Here is a 21,644-nt window from a genome sequence, read left to right on the forward strand (position 1 = left end):
CCGCTGGCCTCCACAGGACCCAGCCACCCAGCAGGCACAGGGGACGCAAGTCTTGCACAGGGAAGGAGGACGCTGGCCCTGTGAGGGCAGGTGTTGGCGAATGCACGAAGACATGGCATCTGTTGTGCTCCCCTCCAGCCAGGGCAGTGAGCAGGTCCGGGTTCAGTTCTCCTGGGGTGACGAGTCCAGAGCAGACGTCCTCCTCCGGTGTGAGGGCGACGCTTGGCCAGGATGCACAGGAACGTCTGAAGCCCACTGACTGCTGGGTGATGGCCATGACACAGATGCTTCCAGAGAGACTCCTGCTTCGAGCAGTGACAGCAGAGGTGGCTGCAAGGACGCCATGAAGCCCAGGCAGGGACTGTCTCCTGGATCCACAGGCCGGCTCCGCCAGTGGCCCCGAGCCACCTGCCCAGGCCTACACGCCTTGGTCTGGCCTTGGGGATGGTCTTGGGTTTGACACAGTGGGGCTGCAGCCATGAACGGGCAACCGGGGGTCTCAGGCCCCCTCCAATCAGCCCTGGCGTCTGGTGGTCTCTTCCGTGCAGACGTGGGCAGTTCCAAGAAGAGCAAGCGGCTCCGGTGGGCAGGTGATGAACAGACGGAGGCAGTGAGGGTCCCAGGGGGCGTCCGTCACTCTGAGTACAGACGGTCTGAGCTGGAACCGTCCAATGTGGTTCTTGCCCTTTGGGAAGGGAGACAGAGCCCCTGATGCTGAGGGTCCCCGACCACGTGCCCACCCCAGATACTGGTGGACATGGTTCACAATCAGGCATTTAATGAGACTCCAGGATCCTCGGGCCCAGCTCCCCGCCCGCCCGGCCGCCTTCCTCGGGGGACAAGCGCTGGGCCATGCAAGCTGAGGAGCTGGGGTCCTCCGACTCTGGACGGCTGGCGTAGTGTGGTCCTGCCCGGCAGGTTTACCGGATCCTGGTGAAGAGGTTGAGCACAGACACAGACTCCTGCAGACACATGGGGATGGGAGACGCGCTGAGCAGCAGCCCCAGGGAGGAAGCTGCCTGGTGGGAACCCAAGGCTTTGGGGCTTGGTCCTGAGGGGCTGGGAGGTGCCGGTTCAGCCTCGGCCTGCCACACTGCCCCCGACACATGACCCAGAATTTGAGGTGAGGGAAGCTCGGAAATGGGGGAACCCAGGGGAGGGTATGCCCGAGGACACAGTGGGGACAGGGACGACCCTGGGACAGACTGGGGCGGGGGTGAGTGGCGCTGATACCGACCCACTTTACCTTTGTCGAACGGGTTTTGCTAAAGACGTTCCAGAACCTCAGGGTCTCGTCTCCAGCACCAGTGACGATGGCCTCCCCATCAGGGGACATTGCCTGTGGACAGGAGGGAAGCACCCCATGTCTCTGGGCCTCTAGGTGCCTCGGGACAGGGCTGGGGGACTGAAGGAGAGGGGAGCAAGGTGTGGGGTGGCTGGGTCCCCCAGACTCTGGGGCCAGGAGGAAGGGGCAGGCTGGGGCCACCACGGGCAGAAACCGAGGTTGGAGGCTTTTTGTTTGTTTGTTTGTTTTTAAGATGGGTCTGGCTCTGTCGCCCAGGCTGGAGTGTGCAGTGGGACAATCCTGACTCACTGCAGCCTTGGCCTCCTGGGCTCAGGTGATCCTCCCACCTCAGCCTCCTGATTAGCCGGGACTACAAGCGCGCACCACCACACCTCATTTTATAAAAATGTTTTGTAGAGACGGGGTCTTGCTATGTTGCCCAGGCTGGTCTTGAACTCCTGGGCTCAAGCGATCCTCCCACCCTGGCTTCCTGAAGTGCAGGGATTACAGGCATGAGCCACCGCACCTGGCCAAGGTTGGAGCATTTTTGCAAAAACACAAAGGACACCCCCTTTGCAAGAGGGGCTCATCAACTCTGCACAGATGAGGGACTGTCAGATGCACAGATGAAAGCACAGAACGTTTTTCAGGGAAGAAACAAGATCTTGGCAAGTGAGGGTATGTGGGGACAAGGACACCTCCTGGCCCCCTTCCAGCCACGTGCACACAGTTACTGTGTAGGACGTTCACAGGGTCATCTGAGTGGTCAGCTGTGAGTTGTTTTTGGCTTTCCTCTTCACCCCTCTTTTTGGGGAAAATAAACAAATGAAGAGGCTGAGGTCCTCCAGGAGGACAGGCCCGCACCTGCAGGGCTGGGGAGTTCGGTAGAGCCCATTCCAACGCTGGCAATACAACCAGCACCAGATGCCCTGACAGCCAGTTCCGGTGCTGGTCCTGCGGGGTTTTAGATCTGCACACCAACCTCCCTAAGAACACAGGACAGGGTGCTCTGGGGCGGCCATGGCAGTTTGTCCAGAATCCCGGGGCACCTTGAAGTGCCTGCCGTGCACTCACCAGGTACAGCACGCGGTAGGAGTGCCCGGTCAGCTTGGCCACCTGGGTCAGGGAGGGGTACTTCCAGACAAGGATCTGGTTCTGTGAGTAGCCATGCGTGCTCACCTGGAGGGCAGGGGGGGCGCTGCGGTCGGTGGCGGGGAACGAGGCCGAGCACTATGCCTGCTGCCTCACATGCACCCACCTGAGCCCATGTGAGAGCTCGGAGCCGCCAGCCAGCCCGGGAGGAGCAGGGGATGCTGGGATGTGGCTCTGCCACCCGAGTCCGTCTGGGAGGCGTGGAGGCCACAGGTGGAGCCATCCACCCACCGCCAAAGGCTGGAGCCCAACAAGGACCCAAACAGGGCCCACAGCTCCTCTGCCCTGCCTGCAAGTCATCCCTGAGACTGTCCTGGTGACACGCCCGGAGTGGCTGGAGCAGGCCAGGGCGCTCAATGGAGCCCGCTTCATCCTGGGCCTCCCCTCTAAGCAGAGGCAGCCATGGGAGCTCCCCGGCTCCTCACAGAACCGCCAGGTGTGGCTGTGATGGGGGCCCAGAGGCCCCAAGTCTTGCCCCAGGTGAGGCCCTGATGGCGCCCAGGGGCCTTGCTGCCCCCCAACTCCCTGCCTCCCCACCCGGCCTCCCTCGCCCATCTCCCTTCAGAGCAACTCTGACCCATCTCCCCACAGGCTGCTCTCAGATGGCAGGCAAGGGGCCAGCAGGACACACATCCTGAGGCCTGGTGGGAGGCCTGGCCGCCCATGCTCACCAGCTCGTTGGCGTGCTTGGACCAGGCCAGATTGCACACTTGGGAGCCTGTGTCGATACACTGCAGCGGTTGTCCTGTCAGCGTGTTCCAGAAGCGGATACAGCGGTCGGCTGTGCCGCCCCCTGAGGCCAGCAGCCCGTGCTGATGCGGGGACCAGGCGATGGCCTTCACGGCCGCCAGGTGCTCCGTGTACTGCTGCACGGGGCTCAGGCTCGAGTGATTCCAGACCAGCAGCTGGGGGACAGGGGCTGTGAGGCCGGGGCTGTCCCAGCCCTGTGGTCCCATAGGCTGGTCCTCACAGGGGTGATGACCTGCCCTGGCACCCCACCCCACACCCCTCCTGCTGCTCCCTCAAGGACCCCTGAGGGCACACGCTCATCACCCTGTGCCGCAGGGCAGGACTGGCTGAGCAGGAAGGACAAGCCCGGGGCCCTGCTGATGGCTGTGGAGTGGGCCCCGCGCCCGCCCCCAGCCCAGGCTCTTCCGTTCCTGCCAGCGTGAGGGGTGCGACTTCTGGGGAAGGGGAAGCCCAGGCTCTGGGCAGGGGTACCTTGTTGTCGTTGCCCCCTGAGGCGAGGAGCTGGTGGTCCGTGGACCACTTGAGCCCGCACACCTCCTGCCGGTGGCCCTGCAGCCGCCGCTCCGACTGCAGTGGCGGGGTGCGGATGTCCCTCTGCAGGATCATGCGGTCGCGGCTCCCGGACGATAGCTGCTCAGCGTTCCAGGCCAGTGCCCCTGGAGGCCAGGCGGAAGCGGGGATGAGCCTCTCCTGCCCTCGGGGAGCTGGGGCCTCAGGGAGCTCACCAGCCACGGGACCCGGGCTCCTCACCGACGCGTGCCGTGTGGCCCTCCAACATGGACAGCTTCTTCCCTGCGGCCGCATCCCAGATCTGCACAAAGCCCTTGTGTGTGCCCACCGCCACCAGGTTCCCCTAGGATCGAAGGCATGGGCGGAGCATCGGTGTCAGGTCTGGCCCGGGGACTGTGCCCATCCTGGACTTGGTCACGCCAGGCTCTCTCCTCACCAGGGCTTTGGGATGGTTTCTCTAAAGACTCTTGAATGCACGTCCCTTCGGAAGAAGCTTAAGCCCCCCTCAGCACATTCTGGGGTGGCGGGCACAGGCGTACACGGCGCCTGGGTTTGTCAGAGTCCAGCCAAGACTCAGGGTACGTGGACCTTCCCACACGGACATTTCACACAGAGGGAAGGAGAAACTGCAGACACCGAGCTCCAGGTTCCACACATGCCCAGGAGCTGGGCAACACGTGTTGCTGTCTGCAACTGACTTTAAGGCGCATGAAAATCTAAGATGCATGGAGGGAGCTGAGCACACACGCCTGGACACAGTGAGTGGTTACGAGCACTAGGGGCAGCCCTGGGCAGCTCTGGGCAGGGGGCGCAGACCCTCCCCATGACATGCTTCAAAGCTGCTGCTGTGATGTTTTCATCATAACCTAAAATGGAACTAAAGCCCACTCGACCCTGAGTGGAAAACGGAGCTCCAGGGGAGCGAGTCCCAGATGGGCAGGTCCCATGGAAGGAACTGGGGTGTTATTTCCCCACTGGTCCTGCCATCCTTTCTAGGGGCCGGGCGGGTGCCTGCTCATCCCTGTTACTCCCTCTACCAGGACCATACCAAGCCTGGGGACAGCGGGGGACACAGACCTATGCTTGGACACAGGCAACCTCAGGCCATGCACTAGCCCCTCTGGGTCTTCAAGGCCACCAACACTGTCAAGGGCCCCATCAGATCTCCCAGGTGGGGGCCAAGCCCTCTGCACTCACCCGCTCAGACCAGCCCACGGAGGTCACTGAGTCCCCTTCCACCGAGAGGTCACAGAGCCGCGTCACCTGGAGGCAGAGGTCAGTGTGAGCTTTGCCGCTGGTCTCGAAGCCCCAGTCTATCCATGTGTACATTCAGCCCTCCACTGTCTCACCCATCCACTCTCCCATCCACTCTCTACCCATCCGCTCTCCCATCTGCTCTCCCATCCACTCCCTCAACTGCTCTCATCCACTCTCCCATCCGCTCTGCCATCCGCTCAACCATCCACTCCCTCAACCACTCTCACTCACTCTCCCATCCGCTCTCCCATCCACTCCCTCAACTGCTCTCATCCACTCTCCCATCCGCTCTCCCATCCGCTCACCCATCTGCTTTCCCATCCACTCTGCCATCCGCTCACCATCCACTCCCTCGACCACTCTCACCCACTCTCCCATCCACTGTCCCATCCGCTCTCCCATCCGCTCACCCATCCGCTCACCCATCCGCTCACCCATCCGCTCTCCCATCTGCTCTGCCATCCGCTCTCCCATCCGCTCACCCATCCGCTCTCCATCCGCTCTCCCATCCGCTCTCCCATCCGCTCTGCCATCCGCTCACCCATCCACTCCCTCGACCACTCTCACCCACTCTCCCATCCACTCTCCCATCCGCTCACCCATCCGCTCACCCATCCGCTCTCCCATCCGCTCAACCATCCACTCTCCCATCCGTTCTCCCATCCGCTCTCCCATCCGCTCTCCCATCCGCTCAACCATCCACTCTCCCATCCACTCTCCCATCCGCTCTCCCATCCGCTCTCCCATCTGTTCTCCCACCCACTCCCTCAACTGCTCTCACCCACTCTCCCATCCGCTCACCCTCCACTCTCCATCCACTCACCCATCCGCTCTCCCATCCACTCACCCATCCGCTCTCCCATCCACTCTGCCATCGGCTCACCCATCCGCTCTCCCATCCGCTCTCCATCCGCTCACCCATCCGCTTTCCCATCCGCTTACCCAACCGTTCTCCCATCCGCTCTCCCATCCACTCTGCATCCGCTCTCCATCCACTCCCTCAACCACTCTCCCCCACTCTCCCATCCGCTCTCCCATCTGCTCACCCATCCGCTCTCTCATCTGCTCTCCCATCCACTCAACCATCCACTCCCTCAACCACTGTCACCCACTCTCCCATCCACTCACCCATCCGCTCTCCTATCCACTCTCCCATCCGCTCACCCATCCGCTCTCCTATCCACTCTCCCATCCACTCTCCCATCCCCTCACCCATCCACTCATCCATCCACTCCCTCGACTGCTCTCATCCACTCTCCCATCTGCTCTCCCATCCCTCACCCCCCTCCCATCCTGCCATCTGCTCAACCATCCACTCCCTCACCATCTCCTATCCACCACGCTCTCCAACATCACATCCACTCCTCCCACTCCACCTCTCTCCATCTTTCCCCTCCCCCTCACTCCTCCCTCTCCCATCCACTCTGCCATCGCTCAACCATCCACTCCCTCAACCACTCTCACCCACTCTCCCATCCCCTCCCCCCCCCCCCCCATCCGCTCCCCCCCTCCCATCCGCTCCCCACCCACTCCCTCCCTCTCCCACCACTCTCCCATCCACTCTGCCACCCTCAACCATCCACTCCCTCAACCACTCTCACCCTCTCTCCCATCTGTTCTCCCACCCACTCCTCAACTGCTCTCATCCACTCTCCCATCTGCTCTCCCATCCACTCTGCCATCGCTCAACCATCCACTCCCTCAACCACTCTCACCCACTCTCCCATCCACTCTCCCATCCGCTCCCTCAACCACTCCCATCGCTCACCCATCCGCTCTCCCACCCACTCCCTCAACTGCTTCATCCACTCTCCCATCCACTCTCCCATCCCTCTCCCACCCACTCCCTCAACTGCTCTCATCCACTCTCCCATCCGCTCTCCCATCCACTCTGCCATCCCCCCCCCCCCCCCCCCCCCCCCCCCCATCCGCTCTCCCATCGCTCAACCATCCACTCCCTCAACCACTCTCACCCATTCTCCCATCTGCTCCCCCATCCACTCTCCCATCCTCTCTCCCATCCACTCCCTCAACCACTCTATCCACTCTCCCACCCACTCTCCTGTCCACTCATTCAGTCTCTCATCACTCCAGGCCCATGGGGTCGCTGGGTTGGTCACTGCTGGGACCTGGCAGGCTCAAGCGGGATGTGGACAAAAGACACACACATGCAGGGGACACAGGCCTGCATGGGACAAGCAGAGGATGGGAGGAAGCTGCCCAGAGCTGCAGGGCTCCTGCTGCCCGGAGAGGACGCTCAAATGGTGAGGGCAGGGCCCAGAAGGGTATGGGATGCTGCCGGCGGGAGCAGCTCATAGGCTGCAGGGAGGGCGCCAACCTCGCTCTCCCAAAACTACTCGCATGGCGTTATCCCTGAAACCCCCACCCCAGCAGGCAGTGTCTGCTGCTGCCCTGCACCAGCAACCTAGGCTCCCTGTAGGGACCAGCAGGCCCCGTGCGCCCAGAGGCCACTCCAGGACAGCAGCCACTCAGTTGTCATAGTGGCCCCTGGGCTCAGCTAGGCTGGGACACCTGTCCCTTCTCCTCTATAGAGCTGAACAGAGATTGTGGCTCCAGTGGGGACCCCATGCTGCTGCAGATGCCACTGCTGGCTGGGAGGGCAGTGGCTGGGAGGGCCATGGCTGGGAGGGCTGTAGCTGGGAGGGCTGGGAGGGTTGTGAGGGCCGTGGCTGGGAGGCCCTGACTGGGAGGGCCACGGCTGGGAGGGCTGGGAGGTTAGTGGCTGGGAGGCGGGGAGGCCCCAGCTAGGAGGGCCATGGCAGGCACCTGGCTCGTACTGATACTCCCTGGATCCTGGTGGGTACACTGAGGTCTGCTGGGAGCTGGGGAGGCCCCCGTGCACATGCACACCCCACGCAGCACCCACCTGGCTGGTACACGCGCTCCACAGGTACACGCAGGTGCCCAGCCCCACGCTGAGCACGTTGAGGGACGACCAGTCCACCAGATTGAGGTAGAAGTCGTCCTGCAGCTCGGGCGCGTCCAGCACCTTGAAGGGGATCTTGGAGATCTTGCGGGTGGGTTTCCGTGGGGACCGGAGCAGCTTCTGGCTGCAGAGGCAGCCACGTAGCATCCGTCAGCCACGGCACTTGGGTCACCTCTTGCAAATGCACGGCAAGTATCTCCTCCCCTGCCAGCCCCAGGAGCCCAGTCCAGCCCCTCCAATCACCACCGCCACCATGTGATCCTAAACCCGGGGACAGCCCCACAGCCCTTCACCCTCAGATGTCTGGCTGCCCTGGGCTCTCTTCCACAGCTGTGCTGGCTCTGCTGCCCACACCTCCCCCAGGCAGCCCTTCCTGACTACCCTGCCCCGTCTGAGGCCAACACTGCCAGGCCATGGTATGCCCTCGGTGAGAGGGTCTCTGGGCCGCTGTAGGCCGGGCGTACACTTCTATTACTGACCATGGCCTCATGAGGGGCTGGGCCCCCTCCACTCTAAGGACTCTGCGGGAGGACAGTCACAGCTCCAGGCCACTATGCCCTGGGAAGCCCCCTTCAGCCTCACCCACCAGGACCTGCAGGGACACAGCTGCTGAGGAAGCCAGGACCCACCTCTTGTTGCTGACGGGAGACAGGGAGTAGGGAGACACGTCGTTGCCATCATCGGGGCTGGAGCGCTTGGTGCTGAGAGAATACTGTGGAGCGAGGGACACACCAACTGAGCACATGCCCAGGCCGCAGGACCCTCAGAGCCCCCCCAACAGCCCACGCTCCTGGTACAGCTCATAGCCCTAAGGCAGGTGCTGGGACCCTGTGCGGAGCAGCTGTGAACAGAAAGGCGCCTTCCGGGCAGGGACTGTGGACCCCCTCCCCTTCCGCCCTCTCTCGAGTGACCCAAGCCAGGCTCTGTGTGATCCTGCCTTCGGGCTCCCGGATCATGTGGACAGAGCGGCGCCCTGTGGGAGGACCCAGTGCTGCCTCCCGCGGGCAGGACCCCCACTGGCTTGGGTGTTAGGGACCCCAGGTAGCATCGGTGTGGGGAGAAAAAGCCCAAGAGGCTGAGCCTGGATTCCTCCTGCACCCCCACTTCCCAGTTCACCTGCTGGGCCTCCAGCCTCAGATCCCAGAGCACCAGGGCCCCTGACCTGACTAAGGAGCAGGGTCAGGGCAGGGGGCTGAGCTGCGGCCAGGCCCGAGAACCAGGCTGGGGGAGGCAGAGCTGGTGCCCGGGAGGTGGGGGCTGGGGAGGCTGCCACTGGGAGCCAACTCCCAGGGGGGTGCCGCAGGCTCACCGTGAACAGACCCTTCTTCTCAGGTGTGGAAGGTTGCAGCCTGCGGTCCTCAGTCTGCGGGTCCTGCACCTTCTCGATGCCGGCGCCCAGCAGCTCATTCTTGAGCAGGGCGGAGTAGGCCAGGCCGTCTGTGGACACCAAGCACAGTGAGGCGGGGCAAGGCGGGGTGGGGGCCTGCAGGGCAGATGGGCTGGGACCCTAACCTTTGCCGTTGTCTGAGGTGGCGTCCTTGGCTTTCCGGTTCTGACTGGGAGACTTCTCATTCTCCTGCAGGGAAGAGAGCAGAGAGGGAGGGGTCGAGGCACCCGCTTGTTCCTGGCCCTAGAGCAAGGAGGCTAGGAGGGGCCCTGGGCCTCCCGGGGGGGTCCCATCTCCTGCCCAGCCGGCCCCTCACGTTGATCCTGTGGAAGTTCACACTCCAGTTGGCTCCGGCTCTAGAGGGGATGAAGCGGTCTCCATGCTTGCTGGGCGAGGACACTGGGGAGCTGGCAGGTGTCAGGGTCCGCCGCATCTCTGTGACCTGAAGGGCATCAGCGGAGGGCTTGCTCTCAGCACTGAGAGCCCCCCGAGAGCACCCCCAGGCCAGCCTCTCTCAGCTTCTGGCCACTGAGCAAAGGGGGCTTTGATCTTGAAAACCCAAGGGGTGGGCCAGGCGTGGTGGCTCATGCCTGTAATCCCAGCACTTTGAGAGGCCGAGGCGGGCGGATCACGAGGTCAGGAGATCGAGACCATCTGGCTAACACGGTGAAATCCCATCTCTACTAAAAATACAAAAAATTAGCCGGGCGTGGTGGTGGCCACCAGTTGTAGTCCCAGCTACTCGGGAGGCTGAGGCAAGAGAATGGCATGAAACCGGGAGGCGGAGCTGGCAGTGAGCTGAGATTGCGCCACTGCGCTCCAGGCTGGGCGACACAGCGAGACTCTGTCTCAAAAAAAAAAACAAACAAACAAAAAGAAAACCCAAGGGGTGGAGCCACACAGTCACTCGTGGTCACTCATGGTCAGGGATTTATGTGCCAGAAGCCTCCGGGAGATGCCAGGCCCACAGGCAGGCTCAGCCTCCCAACGCTGCCAGGCAGGAGGATGGAGAGGGCAGGGCCACAGGATGGGGTGGAGTGGCAGGAATGGGGGCCACGGCGGAGGGGACAGAGCCAGGGAGCACGAGACCCCATCTGCCCTCCCAGCGCCGCACAGGTGCCACGCATTCACTGTTTCTAAATGATCACAGACGCAGGCCTGGATAGCACAAGACATGGAACAGCTATGCCCAGAACCACCTGGGAGTGCGGTCCCCTCATCCCCATTTCCTGCCGCCCACAACACCCGTCTAACCCTCCAACCCCATGTGACTGTCCCTGCACCGCCCACAACACCTGTCTAACCCTCCAACCCCATGTGACTGTCCCCACACCGCCCACAACACCTGTCTAACCCTCCAACCCCATGTGACTGTCCCCACACCACCCACAACACCTGTCTAACCCTCCAACCCCATGTGACTGTCCCTGCACCGCCCACAACACCCATCTAACCCTCCAACCCCATGTGACTGTCCCCGCACCACCCACAACACCCGTCTAACCCTTCAACCCCATCTGACTGTCCCCGCACCGTCCTTTTTCTATGAGGGGTCTGTTATGAGCTGACCAGTGCCCCAAAAAGGATACTGTGAAGTCCTGAGCCCCGCTACCTGGGAATGGGACTCTGTTTGGACACGAGTTTCTTGCAGATGTGATTATACTCAAGAGGAAGCCATTAGGGTGGGCCCTGATTTGATGACAAGCATCCTCATTAAGAAGAGGAGAACATGGACACAGAGACACAGGGAGATGGTTCCGGGATGGACGCAGAGGCCAGAGGGACGTGGTCACAGCCACGGATAGCAGGAGCCCCCAGAAGCTGGGAGAGGCAGGAAGGGTCCTCCCCTGGAGCCTCGAGAGGAAGCGTGGCCCTGCCCACACTGTGACCTCCGACTCCGGCCCCCCAGGACTGGGAGAGGTTCTGCGAGTGCTGCGTGGGCCCCGTCTGCGGCCTCTCTGGTGGAACCCCAGGAAACACAGGCTTGCATAGGGTCATATTCCATCTGCTGTCACATCTCCCTGCCCCCAGCCCGTGATGCCGTCATGGCCCTCACACTTTGGAGGGTTCCAGGGCTGTCTCTCTGCAGCCTGGCGCTCTGTCTGGGTCTGAAGGTGGTTCTGTGTCATGAAGTCCAGGTTGTGCTGGGTGACTGCGGGGCAGGACGGGTGTGTGGAGAGCTCTCCCAAACTGCCAATGCCCACTCCTGCCCCGTCTCCTGTTCACACCCTGGCCTGGCTGCATCTGTGAGACTGGAAGTGCACTGGACGGAGGGTGCTGGGTCCTCGCACTGCGCCCCGCCCTCCCACGCACTGCTGGGCCCGCAGGGACGCAGGGCACTCATGCTCCCACTGTCCTCCTGGCAGCCCCGAGAGTGCTCTGGAGGCTGAGGGCCGGCACTGGGGCTGCTCCTGCTGCTGGGCACCGTGGTGCCCAGACCCTCTCTGTGCACACAGATACCCCTGTATTTATGCCTCTCTCTCTCTCTGAAATCCCTGAGATCGCAAAGACCCCTCTAATTCCACACCACTTTTCTTCTGCAGTGGCCCTGTCCCTTTACCAATGGGGACCCTGCTACATCATGCACGATCCTGGATCTGCCTCCCTGGCTCTGCCCTGTGGGGGCCGCACTGCACAGGGGGTGAAGGCGGCTGTGGTGGGCTCCAGCAAGTCCTGGGATCCAGGCTTTGGGGTCTGAAGCTGAACGAAGCCTTGAAGGTGGGCCTGCCCCAGGCCTAGCCCAATGCCTGGGCACAGAGGTTGCTGGCACTGAGGGAGCTGCGATGGGACAGCCCTTCCCCACAGGCCCATGCCCCTCAGACCCATCTATGCAGGCCAGCCCATGGGGGAGGGACTCGGGACAATGGCAACTTCGTCTTTGAGAATAATGGCTTGGGCGTCTGTCACAGGGCAGGGGCTGGTGGCCGTCCAGGCTAAGCCTGATGCTATTCTGACCCAGGCTTCGTGTTGTGTAGACAGCAACAGGAGTCTGGCCCCTCAGCCCCCAGCAGGAGTTGGGTGGGGAGGCAGGTGAGGGATGTGGCTGTCACACAGCAACCGCCAGCCCCGAGAGCCTGTGTGGCCAGTGGACTGCCCGGAGCACAGGGCAAGGCAAACAGCTGGGCTGGGGAGGCAGGATGGAGCGCAAGGAAGGACAATGCCAGGGCCCCCCAAATCCCACAGGGTTCCGGATGCGCCTGGGGCTAGGAGACAGGAACGGGTCTCCCTAAAGGCTCTGCAGGCCACCCTGTGCCTCTGCCCATGCGGCCGCCCCACTCCACCACTCCGGGCCTTTTGCCTCCTCGTCCATCCAAGCCCCGCTGGGCTCTGACTATGGCCCTGGGGGTGGCAGCAACCCTGACAGCCCAGGAGGCGGAGGCCCCATGTGACCTGGGGGACCGGGACCCGAGTGGTCCGTGGGGCTTTAGCGACAGTGGGGGCACCTGAGGCTGCTGGCCAGGGCAGAGGCCGCTGGGGGAGGGGGAGCCACAGTGGTGGGCGGGGCAGGGGCACTCACGCGTGGCATCGTGTTCTCATTCTGGATGACGATCTGGCGAAGCAGGCGCCGCTCATAGTCCTGGTCCATGGCGAGGCAGGGCTCGGCCTGCAGCAAGGTTAGCCTGCAGCGGGAAGGGCAGGAGAGGTCAGTGGGGCAGGGCTGGCTGCCCGGGGACCACGGGGCTCGCCTGCATCTCCAGGCCCTGGGAGCCAGAGTGACTGTGGGCTCCTCCAGCCAGCCCTAGCCTCATCCTAGGTGAGGCTCCTCCAACCCGGGCCTCAGCTGCTGCCCACAGACCCTCCTAGCCTGTATATCCCACACCCTGTTCTCCTGCCCGGGAAAGGGGCTTTCTGCCCTGGAGGCCCCAGGAGGGAGGCAGGGGCTGGGGAGAGGCCTGGAGGTCCGACAAGGACTCTTCCCTGAGCGTGGGCAGCCTCCATGTCCGGAGGAGCCACGGGGACCCATGCGCGGGTGCGTCTGCAAGGGGGTTCAACAAGCCACACCAGCTCTAAGGCAGTGTCCAAGAGCTGGCCACGCACAGGCCCCGGGCCAGCCACGTGGGTCCAGGCCAAGGTAGACCAAGTCACGGCTCCAGGGACATCAGCCTCCTGTGGACAAGCCACATCCGCACTCAGCTACAACCAAGGTAACATCCAGGGGCCCATGCAGAGCCCACATGGGACCAGGCTCAGCCAAACCAGGAAGGCCCCTCCAAGGGGGCGGCATTTATGTTGAGGCGTGAAGAAAAGTGGCAGTGAGGAGACCGGCAAAGAACATTCCAGAGCGAGATGCACAGCCCAAGGCAGGAAGGGGGTTTGCACGAGAACAAAGTGAAGGTCCGTGCAGGCCATGGAGATAGAAGGTAGCCTAGGAACAACACTCTTCCCACCAGGGCCAGCAAACCACTGCCCGAGGCCATGTGCAGGCTGCCGGTCTGTAAATACAGTGGTTCTTTTTGTAGACAGGGTCTCCCTCTGTCACCCAGGCTGTAGTGCCATGGCACAATCACGGATCACTGCAGCCTCAACCTCCTGGGCTCAAGTGTGGTGGCATGTCACCTGTGGTCCCAGCTACTTGGGAGGCTGAGGTAGGAGGATTGCCTGAGGCTGGGAGTTTGAGGCTGCAGTAAGCTATGATCATGCCACTACACTCCAGCCTGGGTGACAGAGCAAGACTCTGTCTCAAGAAAAAAAAAAAAAAAAGTGAAAAAATTTACCTAAAGTTTACCATCTTGACCACGTTTAAGTGTGCAGTTCTGGCTGGGCGCGGTGGCTCACGCCTGTAATCCCAACAGTTCGGGAGGCCGAGGTGGGTGGATCACGAGGTCAGGAATTTGAGACCAGCCTGACCAACGTGGTGAAACCCCGTCTCTACTAAAAATACAAAAATTAGCTGGGTGTGATGGCGCATGCCTGTAATCCCAGCTACTCAGGAGGCTGAGGCAGGAGGATCGCTTGAACCCGGGAGGTGAAGGTTGCAGTGAGCTGAGATCATGCCGCTGCACTCCTGCCTGGGTGACAGAGCGGGACTCTGCCTCAAAAAAAAAAAAAAAATGTACAGTTCAGTGGCGTTAATCACATTCCCGTGGTTGTGCAGCCACCACCACGGTCATCTCTAGAACTTTCTCATCTTCCCAAACTGAAACTCTGTCCCCATGGAACACTCACTCCCCATCCCTCTCCCCAGTCCCTGGTGACTTCTTTGGCAGGTAAGTTCCTCAATCGTTAAACACAGTCTCTGTCAGTGGTGAAAGCTTTGTCCCGTTCTGCTATTGACGTTAAGTGATGATAAAGTTACGTCTAAGGAAGAGAAACCCACAGTTACCACATGACCCAGCACTTCCTAGATACACATCCAGGAGAAGGGGAAAGGCACAGGAACTGGTACACAAATGCTCACAGACGCACAATTCACAACAACCAAAAGACGGCAAAATCCTACATACGCATCAACAAGTGAGGGACGAACCAGCGCAGCCCTCCACATGCCGGAACACGACCCAGCCGTGAAAAGGAGCAAGGCTCTGACCCAGGCCACAGCGTGGACACGCCCTGAGGACGTTGCACCCTGTGAGAGACACCAGACACAAAAGATCTGGGAGGGCCCTGGAGGAGGCTGACTCACAGAGACCAGAAGGGCGGAAGCGACACCTGCCTTTTTAGGAAGCAGACACCTGAGGCATGCACTGGCTTGCGTCACCAGGTAGGGATAGACCCATGCGGGTTTGGTACTGCTCCTGTCATCCTGAGCACCACTCTGTCCTGAGATACTGAGGCGGTCAGCCTAATTGCCACCTCCACAGCCCTAGGCGGCCTCTGACGAGCTCCCGGCCTGGGGTTGGAGATAGGATCAACCACATGGCTGTTTATTCTGCAAGAGCCCGCAGGCAGCGCTGCCTGGGCCCGCAGTCACGGGACACATGTGGTCCCTGGCTCGGCCACATGGGGCCGGTCAGGCTCTGAGGGACAGGAGTGTACAGCCCACACTGCTGTGGTAGTGGGTTTTCGTGGCTTATCTCATGTCCCCTCTGCAAGGCCTCATGGATGGGTGCCAGCACCCGCCGCCTGTGCAGAGGACACGAAGGCAGAGTGCAGGGCAGCAATGCCCACGACCACACAGAAGGCCCAGGGTCCTCTACATGGCTCAGCCCAAAGCACAGGGTAGCCCACACGGCCACAGAGCAATGGCCAGCAGCTCTCCCTCCTTCCAGCCTGCCCCCTACTGGGGCCAGGTCACGTCACCAGCCTCTTCCCCACCCCCTTCTCCCTCACCCAGACTGGCCTCTCCCCACCCACAGTCCCCACCAGTTCTCCACAGGGCACAGCCGCCTCCCGCAGCCCCAAAGGCCCACGTGTCCCCACCACACCCGACCGCTCCTGGGCCAGCACTGGCCATCCCAGGACAAGAAGAGGCCTAAGCATCTGTCCCCAGTGAAGACAGCCTCTGGGGGACAATTTCCCGAGCCTGGAACCAGAGGGGCTATAGAGACCTGAGCCCCAGGAAAGCTGTGGCTGTAGGGCCCCCCGGGACTGATTTGCAGATGAACAGGGAATCTACGCAGATCCTGTGCCCCAGGAGAGCTGTGGGTGTGGGGCCCCCAAGGACCGATTCGCAGATGAAGGGGGATCTACACAGATCCTCCAGCACTTACAGAAAGGAAACCGCGGAGCAGAGGCCACTGGCAAAGGCAGTACTGTGGCATGAAAACCCCACCCTGGGGGCAGGGGCTCCTGTGGGGGGGTCTCTGTCGGAAGTGCAGTGCTTGGTCCAGGCCGTGCAGAGGTGGTGCGTGCAGCCACAAAGGACGTCAGCCATGGCCATGGTTGGGGAGGACAGCTGGAAACATCGGCTTCACAGGCAGCATCGCCCAGACAGTAGCTTGTACCCCTTGGCACACCAAAAACCAGGCAGGACCTGAACACTGAGCTTCAGTGCAGGGGTGAGGGAGCTGCTGCTCAGACTCCAGGAGTCCCAGAGCCAAGTGGCAAGGAAATTGTTCAAGTTCAGCAAATCTGAGGCCAGAGGGAGGCTAGCCCTCTGCCCTCCTTGGGGTAGATCAGCCACCACCGTCGGCTCCATGCAGGTCACCCAGCACTGGCGGCTTCACAAGCCCCATGCAGCCAGCAGGTGACTCACCACATAGACGCGGCTGCCGCAGGGCAGAGACGATCCGGACTGCTAGGGGCGTAGGGTCCTGACCCCAGGACCTATGCCTAGGCCACCTTGCAGGGCAGCAGGGACTGCAGGTGTGACTGAATGTTTCAGAGGGTAGCAGGTGTGGACGGGGCTTCCCAAGACACTTACGCTCCCCACGGTCCTTGGAGGCCCTCTCTGCCCAGCCCTGCGTGGGGTGCCCTGCCCTCTCTCTTTCCTCTCTGTGCCCCCACGGCCCCTGACTTCTGACAGCCCCATCCTGTGTTGGATGTGGTGGCGAGGGTCATTCATTGTCCAGCACACACGAACGGAGCCCTCCCAACGAGAGGGCCACAGCCCCACCCACCCACTGGAGTGAGCTCCCTGCTGGAGGGGGCAGTGGGAGAAAATCAAGCTGGTGGAGAAGCATTCCAGGTGGTGGCATGTGCTGCCAGGAAACACTTTTTTTTATGGAGACAGGGTCTCTCCCTCTGTCACCCAGGCTGGAATGCAGTAGTTTGATCATAGCTCACTGCAGCCTCCACCTCCTGGGCTCCAGCTATCTTCCTACCTCAGCCTTCCAAGTAGCTAGGACCAGAGACATGCACCACCATGCCTGTTAAAGGAAGTACATTTGTAAAAGTGGCCCCCAACAACCAGCTGCCAAAGTAAAAGCAAGATGGACAACAGCACCAGCAGACTCCAAATCCCAGCACAGGACAGTCTCCCCAAGACCTGGCACCTTGCAGAGGGACTCATGGGCACAGGAGCGCAGGCACAAGCGGAACGGCTCCAGGACTGCATTCCATGCCAGCACCGCCCCTGCTCCAGATCTGACTTTGCGGGTGAGGCCCAGCCCTTCTCGTGTCCTGGTAGGAGCCTCTCTGGCTTCTGTACCTTCAGCACCCTTGGCCAGGCCTTCTCCAACAACGGAAAAACTTTGTAATACAAATCTTACTCATTAAAGAACTTAGCTGCCAGGCACAGCAGGAGGATACCAGGAGTTTGAGACCAGCCAACATGGCGAGACCCTGTTTCTACAAAAAATACAAACAGAGGCACTGTGGGGGGCTGAGGTGGACGGACCACCTGAGTTCAGGAGTTCGAGACCAGCCTGGCCAACATGGTGAAACCTCGTCTCTTCCAAAAAATAAAAATGAGCTGGGCATGGTGGCATATGCTTGTAATCCCAGCTACTTGTGAGGCGGAGGCAGGTGAATCGCTTGAACCTGGAAGGCGGAGGTTGCAGTGAGCAGAGATCGCGCCACTGCACTCCAGCCTGGGTGACAGAGTGAGACTCTGTTTCAAAAAAAAAAAAAAGAAACAGTTAGCTGGGTGTGGTGGCATACATCTGTAGTCCCAGGACTCAGGAGGCTGAGGTGGAGGCTGCAGTGAGCTGAGATTGCACCATTGCACTCCAGCCTGGGCAACAGAGCAAGACCCTGTCTCGGAAAGAAAAAAGAACCTAGTTTAGTTACAAATCACAGCATTTCAGATGACCCTTTTTTGTTTATCTTGTTTCACACAGAGACCTTGGTGATGCAGTTCATTTCCAGAGACCTAAGTGTGGACAAACAGGAGCGCCTTGGAGTTTTTATCTTTTTAAAATTTTTATTCATTTGTTTTTCTGAGATGGAGTCTCACTCTTTTTGCCCAGGCTGGAGTGCAGTAGTGCAATCTCGGCACACTGCAACCTCTGCCTCCTGGGTTCAAGCAATTCTCCTGCCTCAGCTTCTCAAGTAGCGGGGATTACAGGCACTCGCCACCACACCCAGCTATTTTTTTGTATTTTTAGTAGAGAGGGGGTTTCACCATGTTGGTCAGGCTAGTCTTGAACTCCTGACCTCAGGTGATCCACCCACCTCAGCCTCCCAAAGTGCTGGGATTACAGGTGTGAGCCACAGCGCCTGGCCAGGATTTTTATTTTTGAAACTGGGTCTCACTCTGTCACCCAGGCTGGAGAGCAGTGGTGCAATTATGGCTTACTGCAGCCTTTGCCTTCTAGGCTCAAGTGATCCTCCCGCCTCGGCCTCTGGAGGAGCTGGGACCACAGGCATACTCCACCAGACCCAGTCACTTTTTGTATTTTTTGTAGAGATGGAGGCTTCCCATGTTGCCCAGGCTGGTCTCAAACTTCTGGGCTCAAGCGATCTGCCTGCCTCTGCCTCCCAGAGTGCTGGGGTTACAGGTGTGAGCCACCGTGCTCAGCCAGCATTTTTCCAGAATGAGAAAATGTAAACAAATGTGACTGGCAGCAATGGCGGTAACCGCATGCACTGAGGCACATGCTGGCAGAGTCTGGTTGTGATTGGCTAAATATCATCCCCCACCTTCCCCAGAACACTGATGCTACCCTGAAGTCAGCACTGAAAGCAAATACACAGGGCGCCAGCTGCAGCTGCACACGGCCCCTGGCACACATCGCTGCCCAGCAGCACACGGCTGCACCTGACAAGCCCTCCGGGGTAACAGAGACGCTGTGAGCCAATGGCACAAATGTTGCCAGGCGGGCGGCAGCTGTCAGTCTACTGGCCACACAACTCACTCACGCTGCCCAAGGCTGGTGGGCAAAACCACAGGGCCCAGGCCTGCCCAGCAGCCTGAGACCCAGCTCCTGTCTGTCCCTGCAGTGAGGGCAGGGGTGCACAAGGCAGGTGTGCAGACTGTCTTCCCACCTCCGAGATCTGGAGGGTCCTGTGTCCCGGGCCTGAGGCCTCCCAGGGCACCTCACCCGGACACTTGCCCAGTGCTGCTAGCGGCGCTCAGCTCAGCTCTGGGACCCCCAGCGACCCCTCTAAGCCCCTCACTCAGATGTGCTGCAGGAAGAACAAAATCCAGGAGCCATAAGAGACATGGCTGTGGAATTCAACACCGGGAAAACTGGGAGTCCGCAGGGCAGACACACCACCAACACAGTTAAAAAACAGATGACAAACTGGGGGAAGCACCTGCCATCCACAGGACAGCCCAAAGTAGCAAAGGACACCAACAAACCGCACAGGGAAAGGACCAGTCCTCCCTCACAGTCAGGAGCTGCCAGTCCAACTGAGGACACCACACTCCTGCCTGTCAGACAGGGGAGGCCGCGGGCTGGGGGACTCGGCCTCACCATCCCAGGCGTGGGGAGAGACAGCCACACGCACTAATGGTTGGCAGAAGCTGCAAACTGCTACGGCTTCAAAGGAAGGCAATTTGGCAACTGCTTCCAAAATTTAAAAAATGCACATCCTCTATGATGCAGTATTTCTACTTCTAAGAATTTATCCTTAGAAATTCCGTGTACGTGTGTGCAGAGATGGAGTCACTGCAGCAGCTTGTCAGAGTGAAGACGCAAAAGGCCACCAGACGGGGGCGGAAGAGGCTGTGGGACCCACTGCACAGAAAAATGGCCATGCAGAGCACACTGCTCCCAGAAGGTTCGAAAAGCGGCTGGTCATGGGGTGGGTGGGGAGAGGACGGGGATTGGGGAGAAGCCTTATTTCTCCTGGCACCTCATTTTGTACTTCTTGAATTCTTTTATTTATTTTTTTTTTAGAGACGGAGTCTGGCTTGTTACCCAGGCTGGACTGCAGTGGTGCGATCTCTGCTCACTGCAAGCTCTGCCTCCTGGTTCATGCCATTCTCCTGCCTCAGCTTCCCGAGTAGCTGGGACTACAGGTGCCCGTCACCACGCCTGGCTAATTTTTTGTATTTTTAGTAGAGACAAGGTTTCACAGTGTTAGCCAGGATGGTCTCGATCTCCTGACCTTGTGATCCGCCCACCTCGGCCTCCCAAAGTGCTGGGATTACAAGCGTGAGCCACCACGCCCGGCCTGTACTTCTAGAATTCTGTATCATGTGAACTGTGAGGTATTCAAAAAAATAAACCACGGGCAGAGATGGGCCAGGCAGGCTCCGGGTGAGACCGGGCACCACCACATTCTCACTCCTTTGCTGGATGCTCAGAAGGTTTCATCGTAAAGGGTTAGAGGAGAGAAATCAAGATCTTAAGTTGCTGTTAAGTAATTCCTGGGCACAGACAACGTGTGTGGCCGTGTGGAAAGGCTCAGACCGGATCGAGGGAGTTTAGCAGCAACCTGGACCCTCGCTGCAAATCAGCAGTGAATCAGTGAATGACTCATGCTCCGCCAGTCCCTGGCCCAGGGGTGCCTGGTGGGGATGCTGCTGTGGCTCTGCCTGTGTGGCCGACATCTGCAGCTTGGTTGCCCTGGTCTGGGTGGTGGACCCGGGCCCTGGGCCACCGGGCTTCCTGCTGTCCCATCCCCTTGGCAGGGCACTGCCCGGTGGGTCCTGCAAAACCACTGGACCAGCTCATAGGGAAGGTCCACCTTTCACCCTCTGGGCCCCAGAATGAAGAGCCAGGAGGCCCCCTTCTGCCACTGCCCCAGGCAAGCCTTCAGTCTCCGAGCTTCTTCCTGTTCCCCTGGGAAATGGGCATGACCCAGTCACCTGACAAAACAGTGACAGGGCCCCTGTACAGACGGAGACGCCCTGGGACAAATACGTGGATAAAAATGGAGTCGGCCCCTGCTCACACCAGACACCAGAATAAGCCTCCGACGGGGCAGATAGCACAAACCAGGGGGACCCCAGGTCCTGAGATTCACCTCCTCTCTCCCTCCCACTCAGGGTGTAGATTTCAATGTGTGCAGCCTCCCGGGACCTCAGCAGGGCAGAGGATCATGGGACGCAGAGTCTCTTGGGGGTCCGTGGAATCCCATAACCCAGGGGGTCTTAACCAGGGTGATTCTGCCCCCCGGGTACGATATATGGTGATGTCTGGGGACATCTGTGGTTGTCATGACTGGGGGTACCCCTGGCGTGGAGTGGGTGGAGGCCAGGGATGCTGCTCAGCACCCTGCAGTGCCCAGAATGGCCCCACTCCAGAGAACGATCCGGCCCCAATGTCCACAGGATGCAGGGGCAGAGACCCTTGCTCTAGGGCAAAACCAGGGAAGTGACTTGAATGAGCGAGACCTGGAGAGTGTGGCCAGGCACCCCCAGCCCCATCCCCACTGCACCAGTGGGGAGAGGAGGAAAGGGAGCCGATGAGGTACTGTTTGTGGGGGCCAATGACACGGCACGATTTGTCTCTAGGCTTGACTTTGAGGTATCCTGAGTGGGGATGCAAAGCGTGAGGGGCTGTCTGCCATGTAGACAGGGCCTGGGAACAGCACCGGTGCAAAGCCCCCAAGGTCTCACTCGGTGCTGGGTCTTCCTCAGG

The 21,644-nt window shown here is 60.5% G+C and overlaps 1 protein-coding gene and 1 non-coding gene across 5 annotated transcripts in view; one reads left to right on the forward strand and one right to left on the reverse strand.

The window, feature by feature from the left end:
- Positions 1-6: 6 nt before the first annotated feature.
- The window catches only part of FZR1 (fizzy and cell division cycle 20 related 1), a 29,451-nt gene continuing 7,813 nt past the window's right edge, over positions 7-21,644 (reverse strand). Inside the window, exons 1-14 of one of the 4 annotated variants that reach the window (XM_030797445.1) lie at positions 14,004-14,074; positions 12,806-12,908; positions 9,605-9,730; positions 9,414-9,477; positions 9,211-9,338; positions 8,531-8,613; positions 7,842-8,025; positions 4,895-4,960; positions 3,938-4,040; positions 3,659-3,843; positions 3,109-3,342; positions 2,360-2,464; positions 1,238-1,339; positions 7-962 (exon numbers count right to left, since the gene is read on the reverse strand). In XM_030797445.1, coding sequence (XP_030653305.1) covers positions 921-962; positions 1,238-1,339; positions 2,360-2,464; positions 3,109-3,342; positions 3,659-3,843; positions 3,938-4,040; positions 4,895-4,960; positions 7,842-8,025; positions 8,531-8,613; positions 9,211-9,338; positions 9,414-9,477; positions 9,605-9,730; positions 12,806-12,908; positions 14,004-14,017 — 1,539 coding nt within the window. In that variant the 5' untranslated portion in view covers positions 14,018-14,074 and the 3' untranslated portion in view covers positions 7-920. Of the gene's footprint in view, positions 963-1,237; positions 1,340-2,359; positions 2,465-3,108; positions 3,343-3,658; positions 3,844-3,937; positions 4,041-4,894; positions 4,961-7,841; positions 8,026-8,530; positions 8,614-9,210; positions 9,339-9,413; positions 9,478-9,604; positions 9,731-12,805; positions 12,909-14,003; positions 14,075-21,644 lie in introns of those variants that run through there. The other 3 variants (XM_030797446.1, XM_030797447.1, XM_012503460.2) reach the window with 3 other exon arrangements.
- On the forward strand, positions 14,526-14,594 carry LOC115831041. Its single transcript, XR_004026589.1, has one exon. It is a non-coding gene; the product is annotated as a small nucleolar RNA SNORD38 (small nucleolar RNA).

The sequence above is a fragment of the Nomascus leucogenys genome, chromosome 17, assembly GCF_006542625.1.
Source record: "Nomascus leucogenys isolate Asia chromosome 17, Asia_NLE_v1, whole genome shotgun sequence".
Lineage (NCBI taxonomy): Eukaryota > Metazoa > Chordata > Mammalia > Primates > Hylobatidae > Nomascus > Nomascus leucogenys.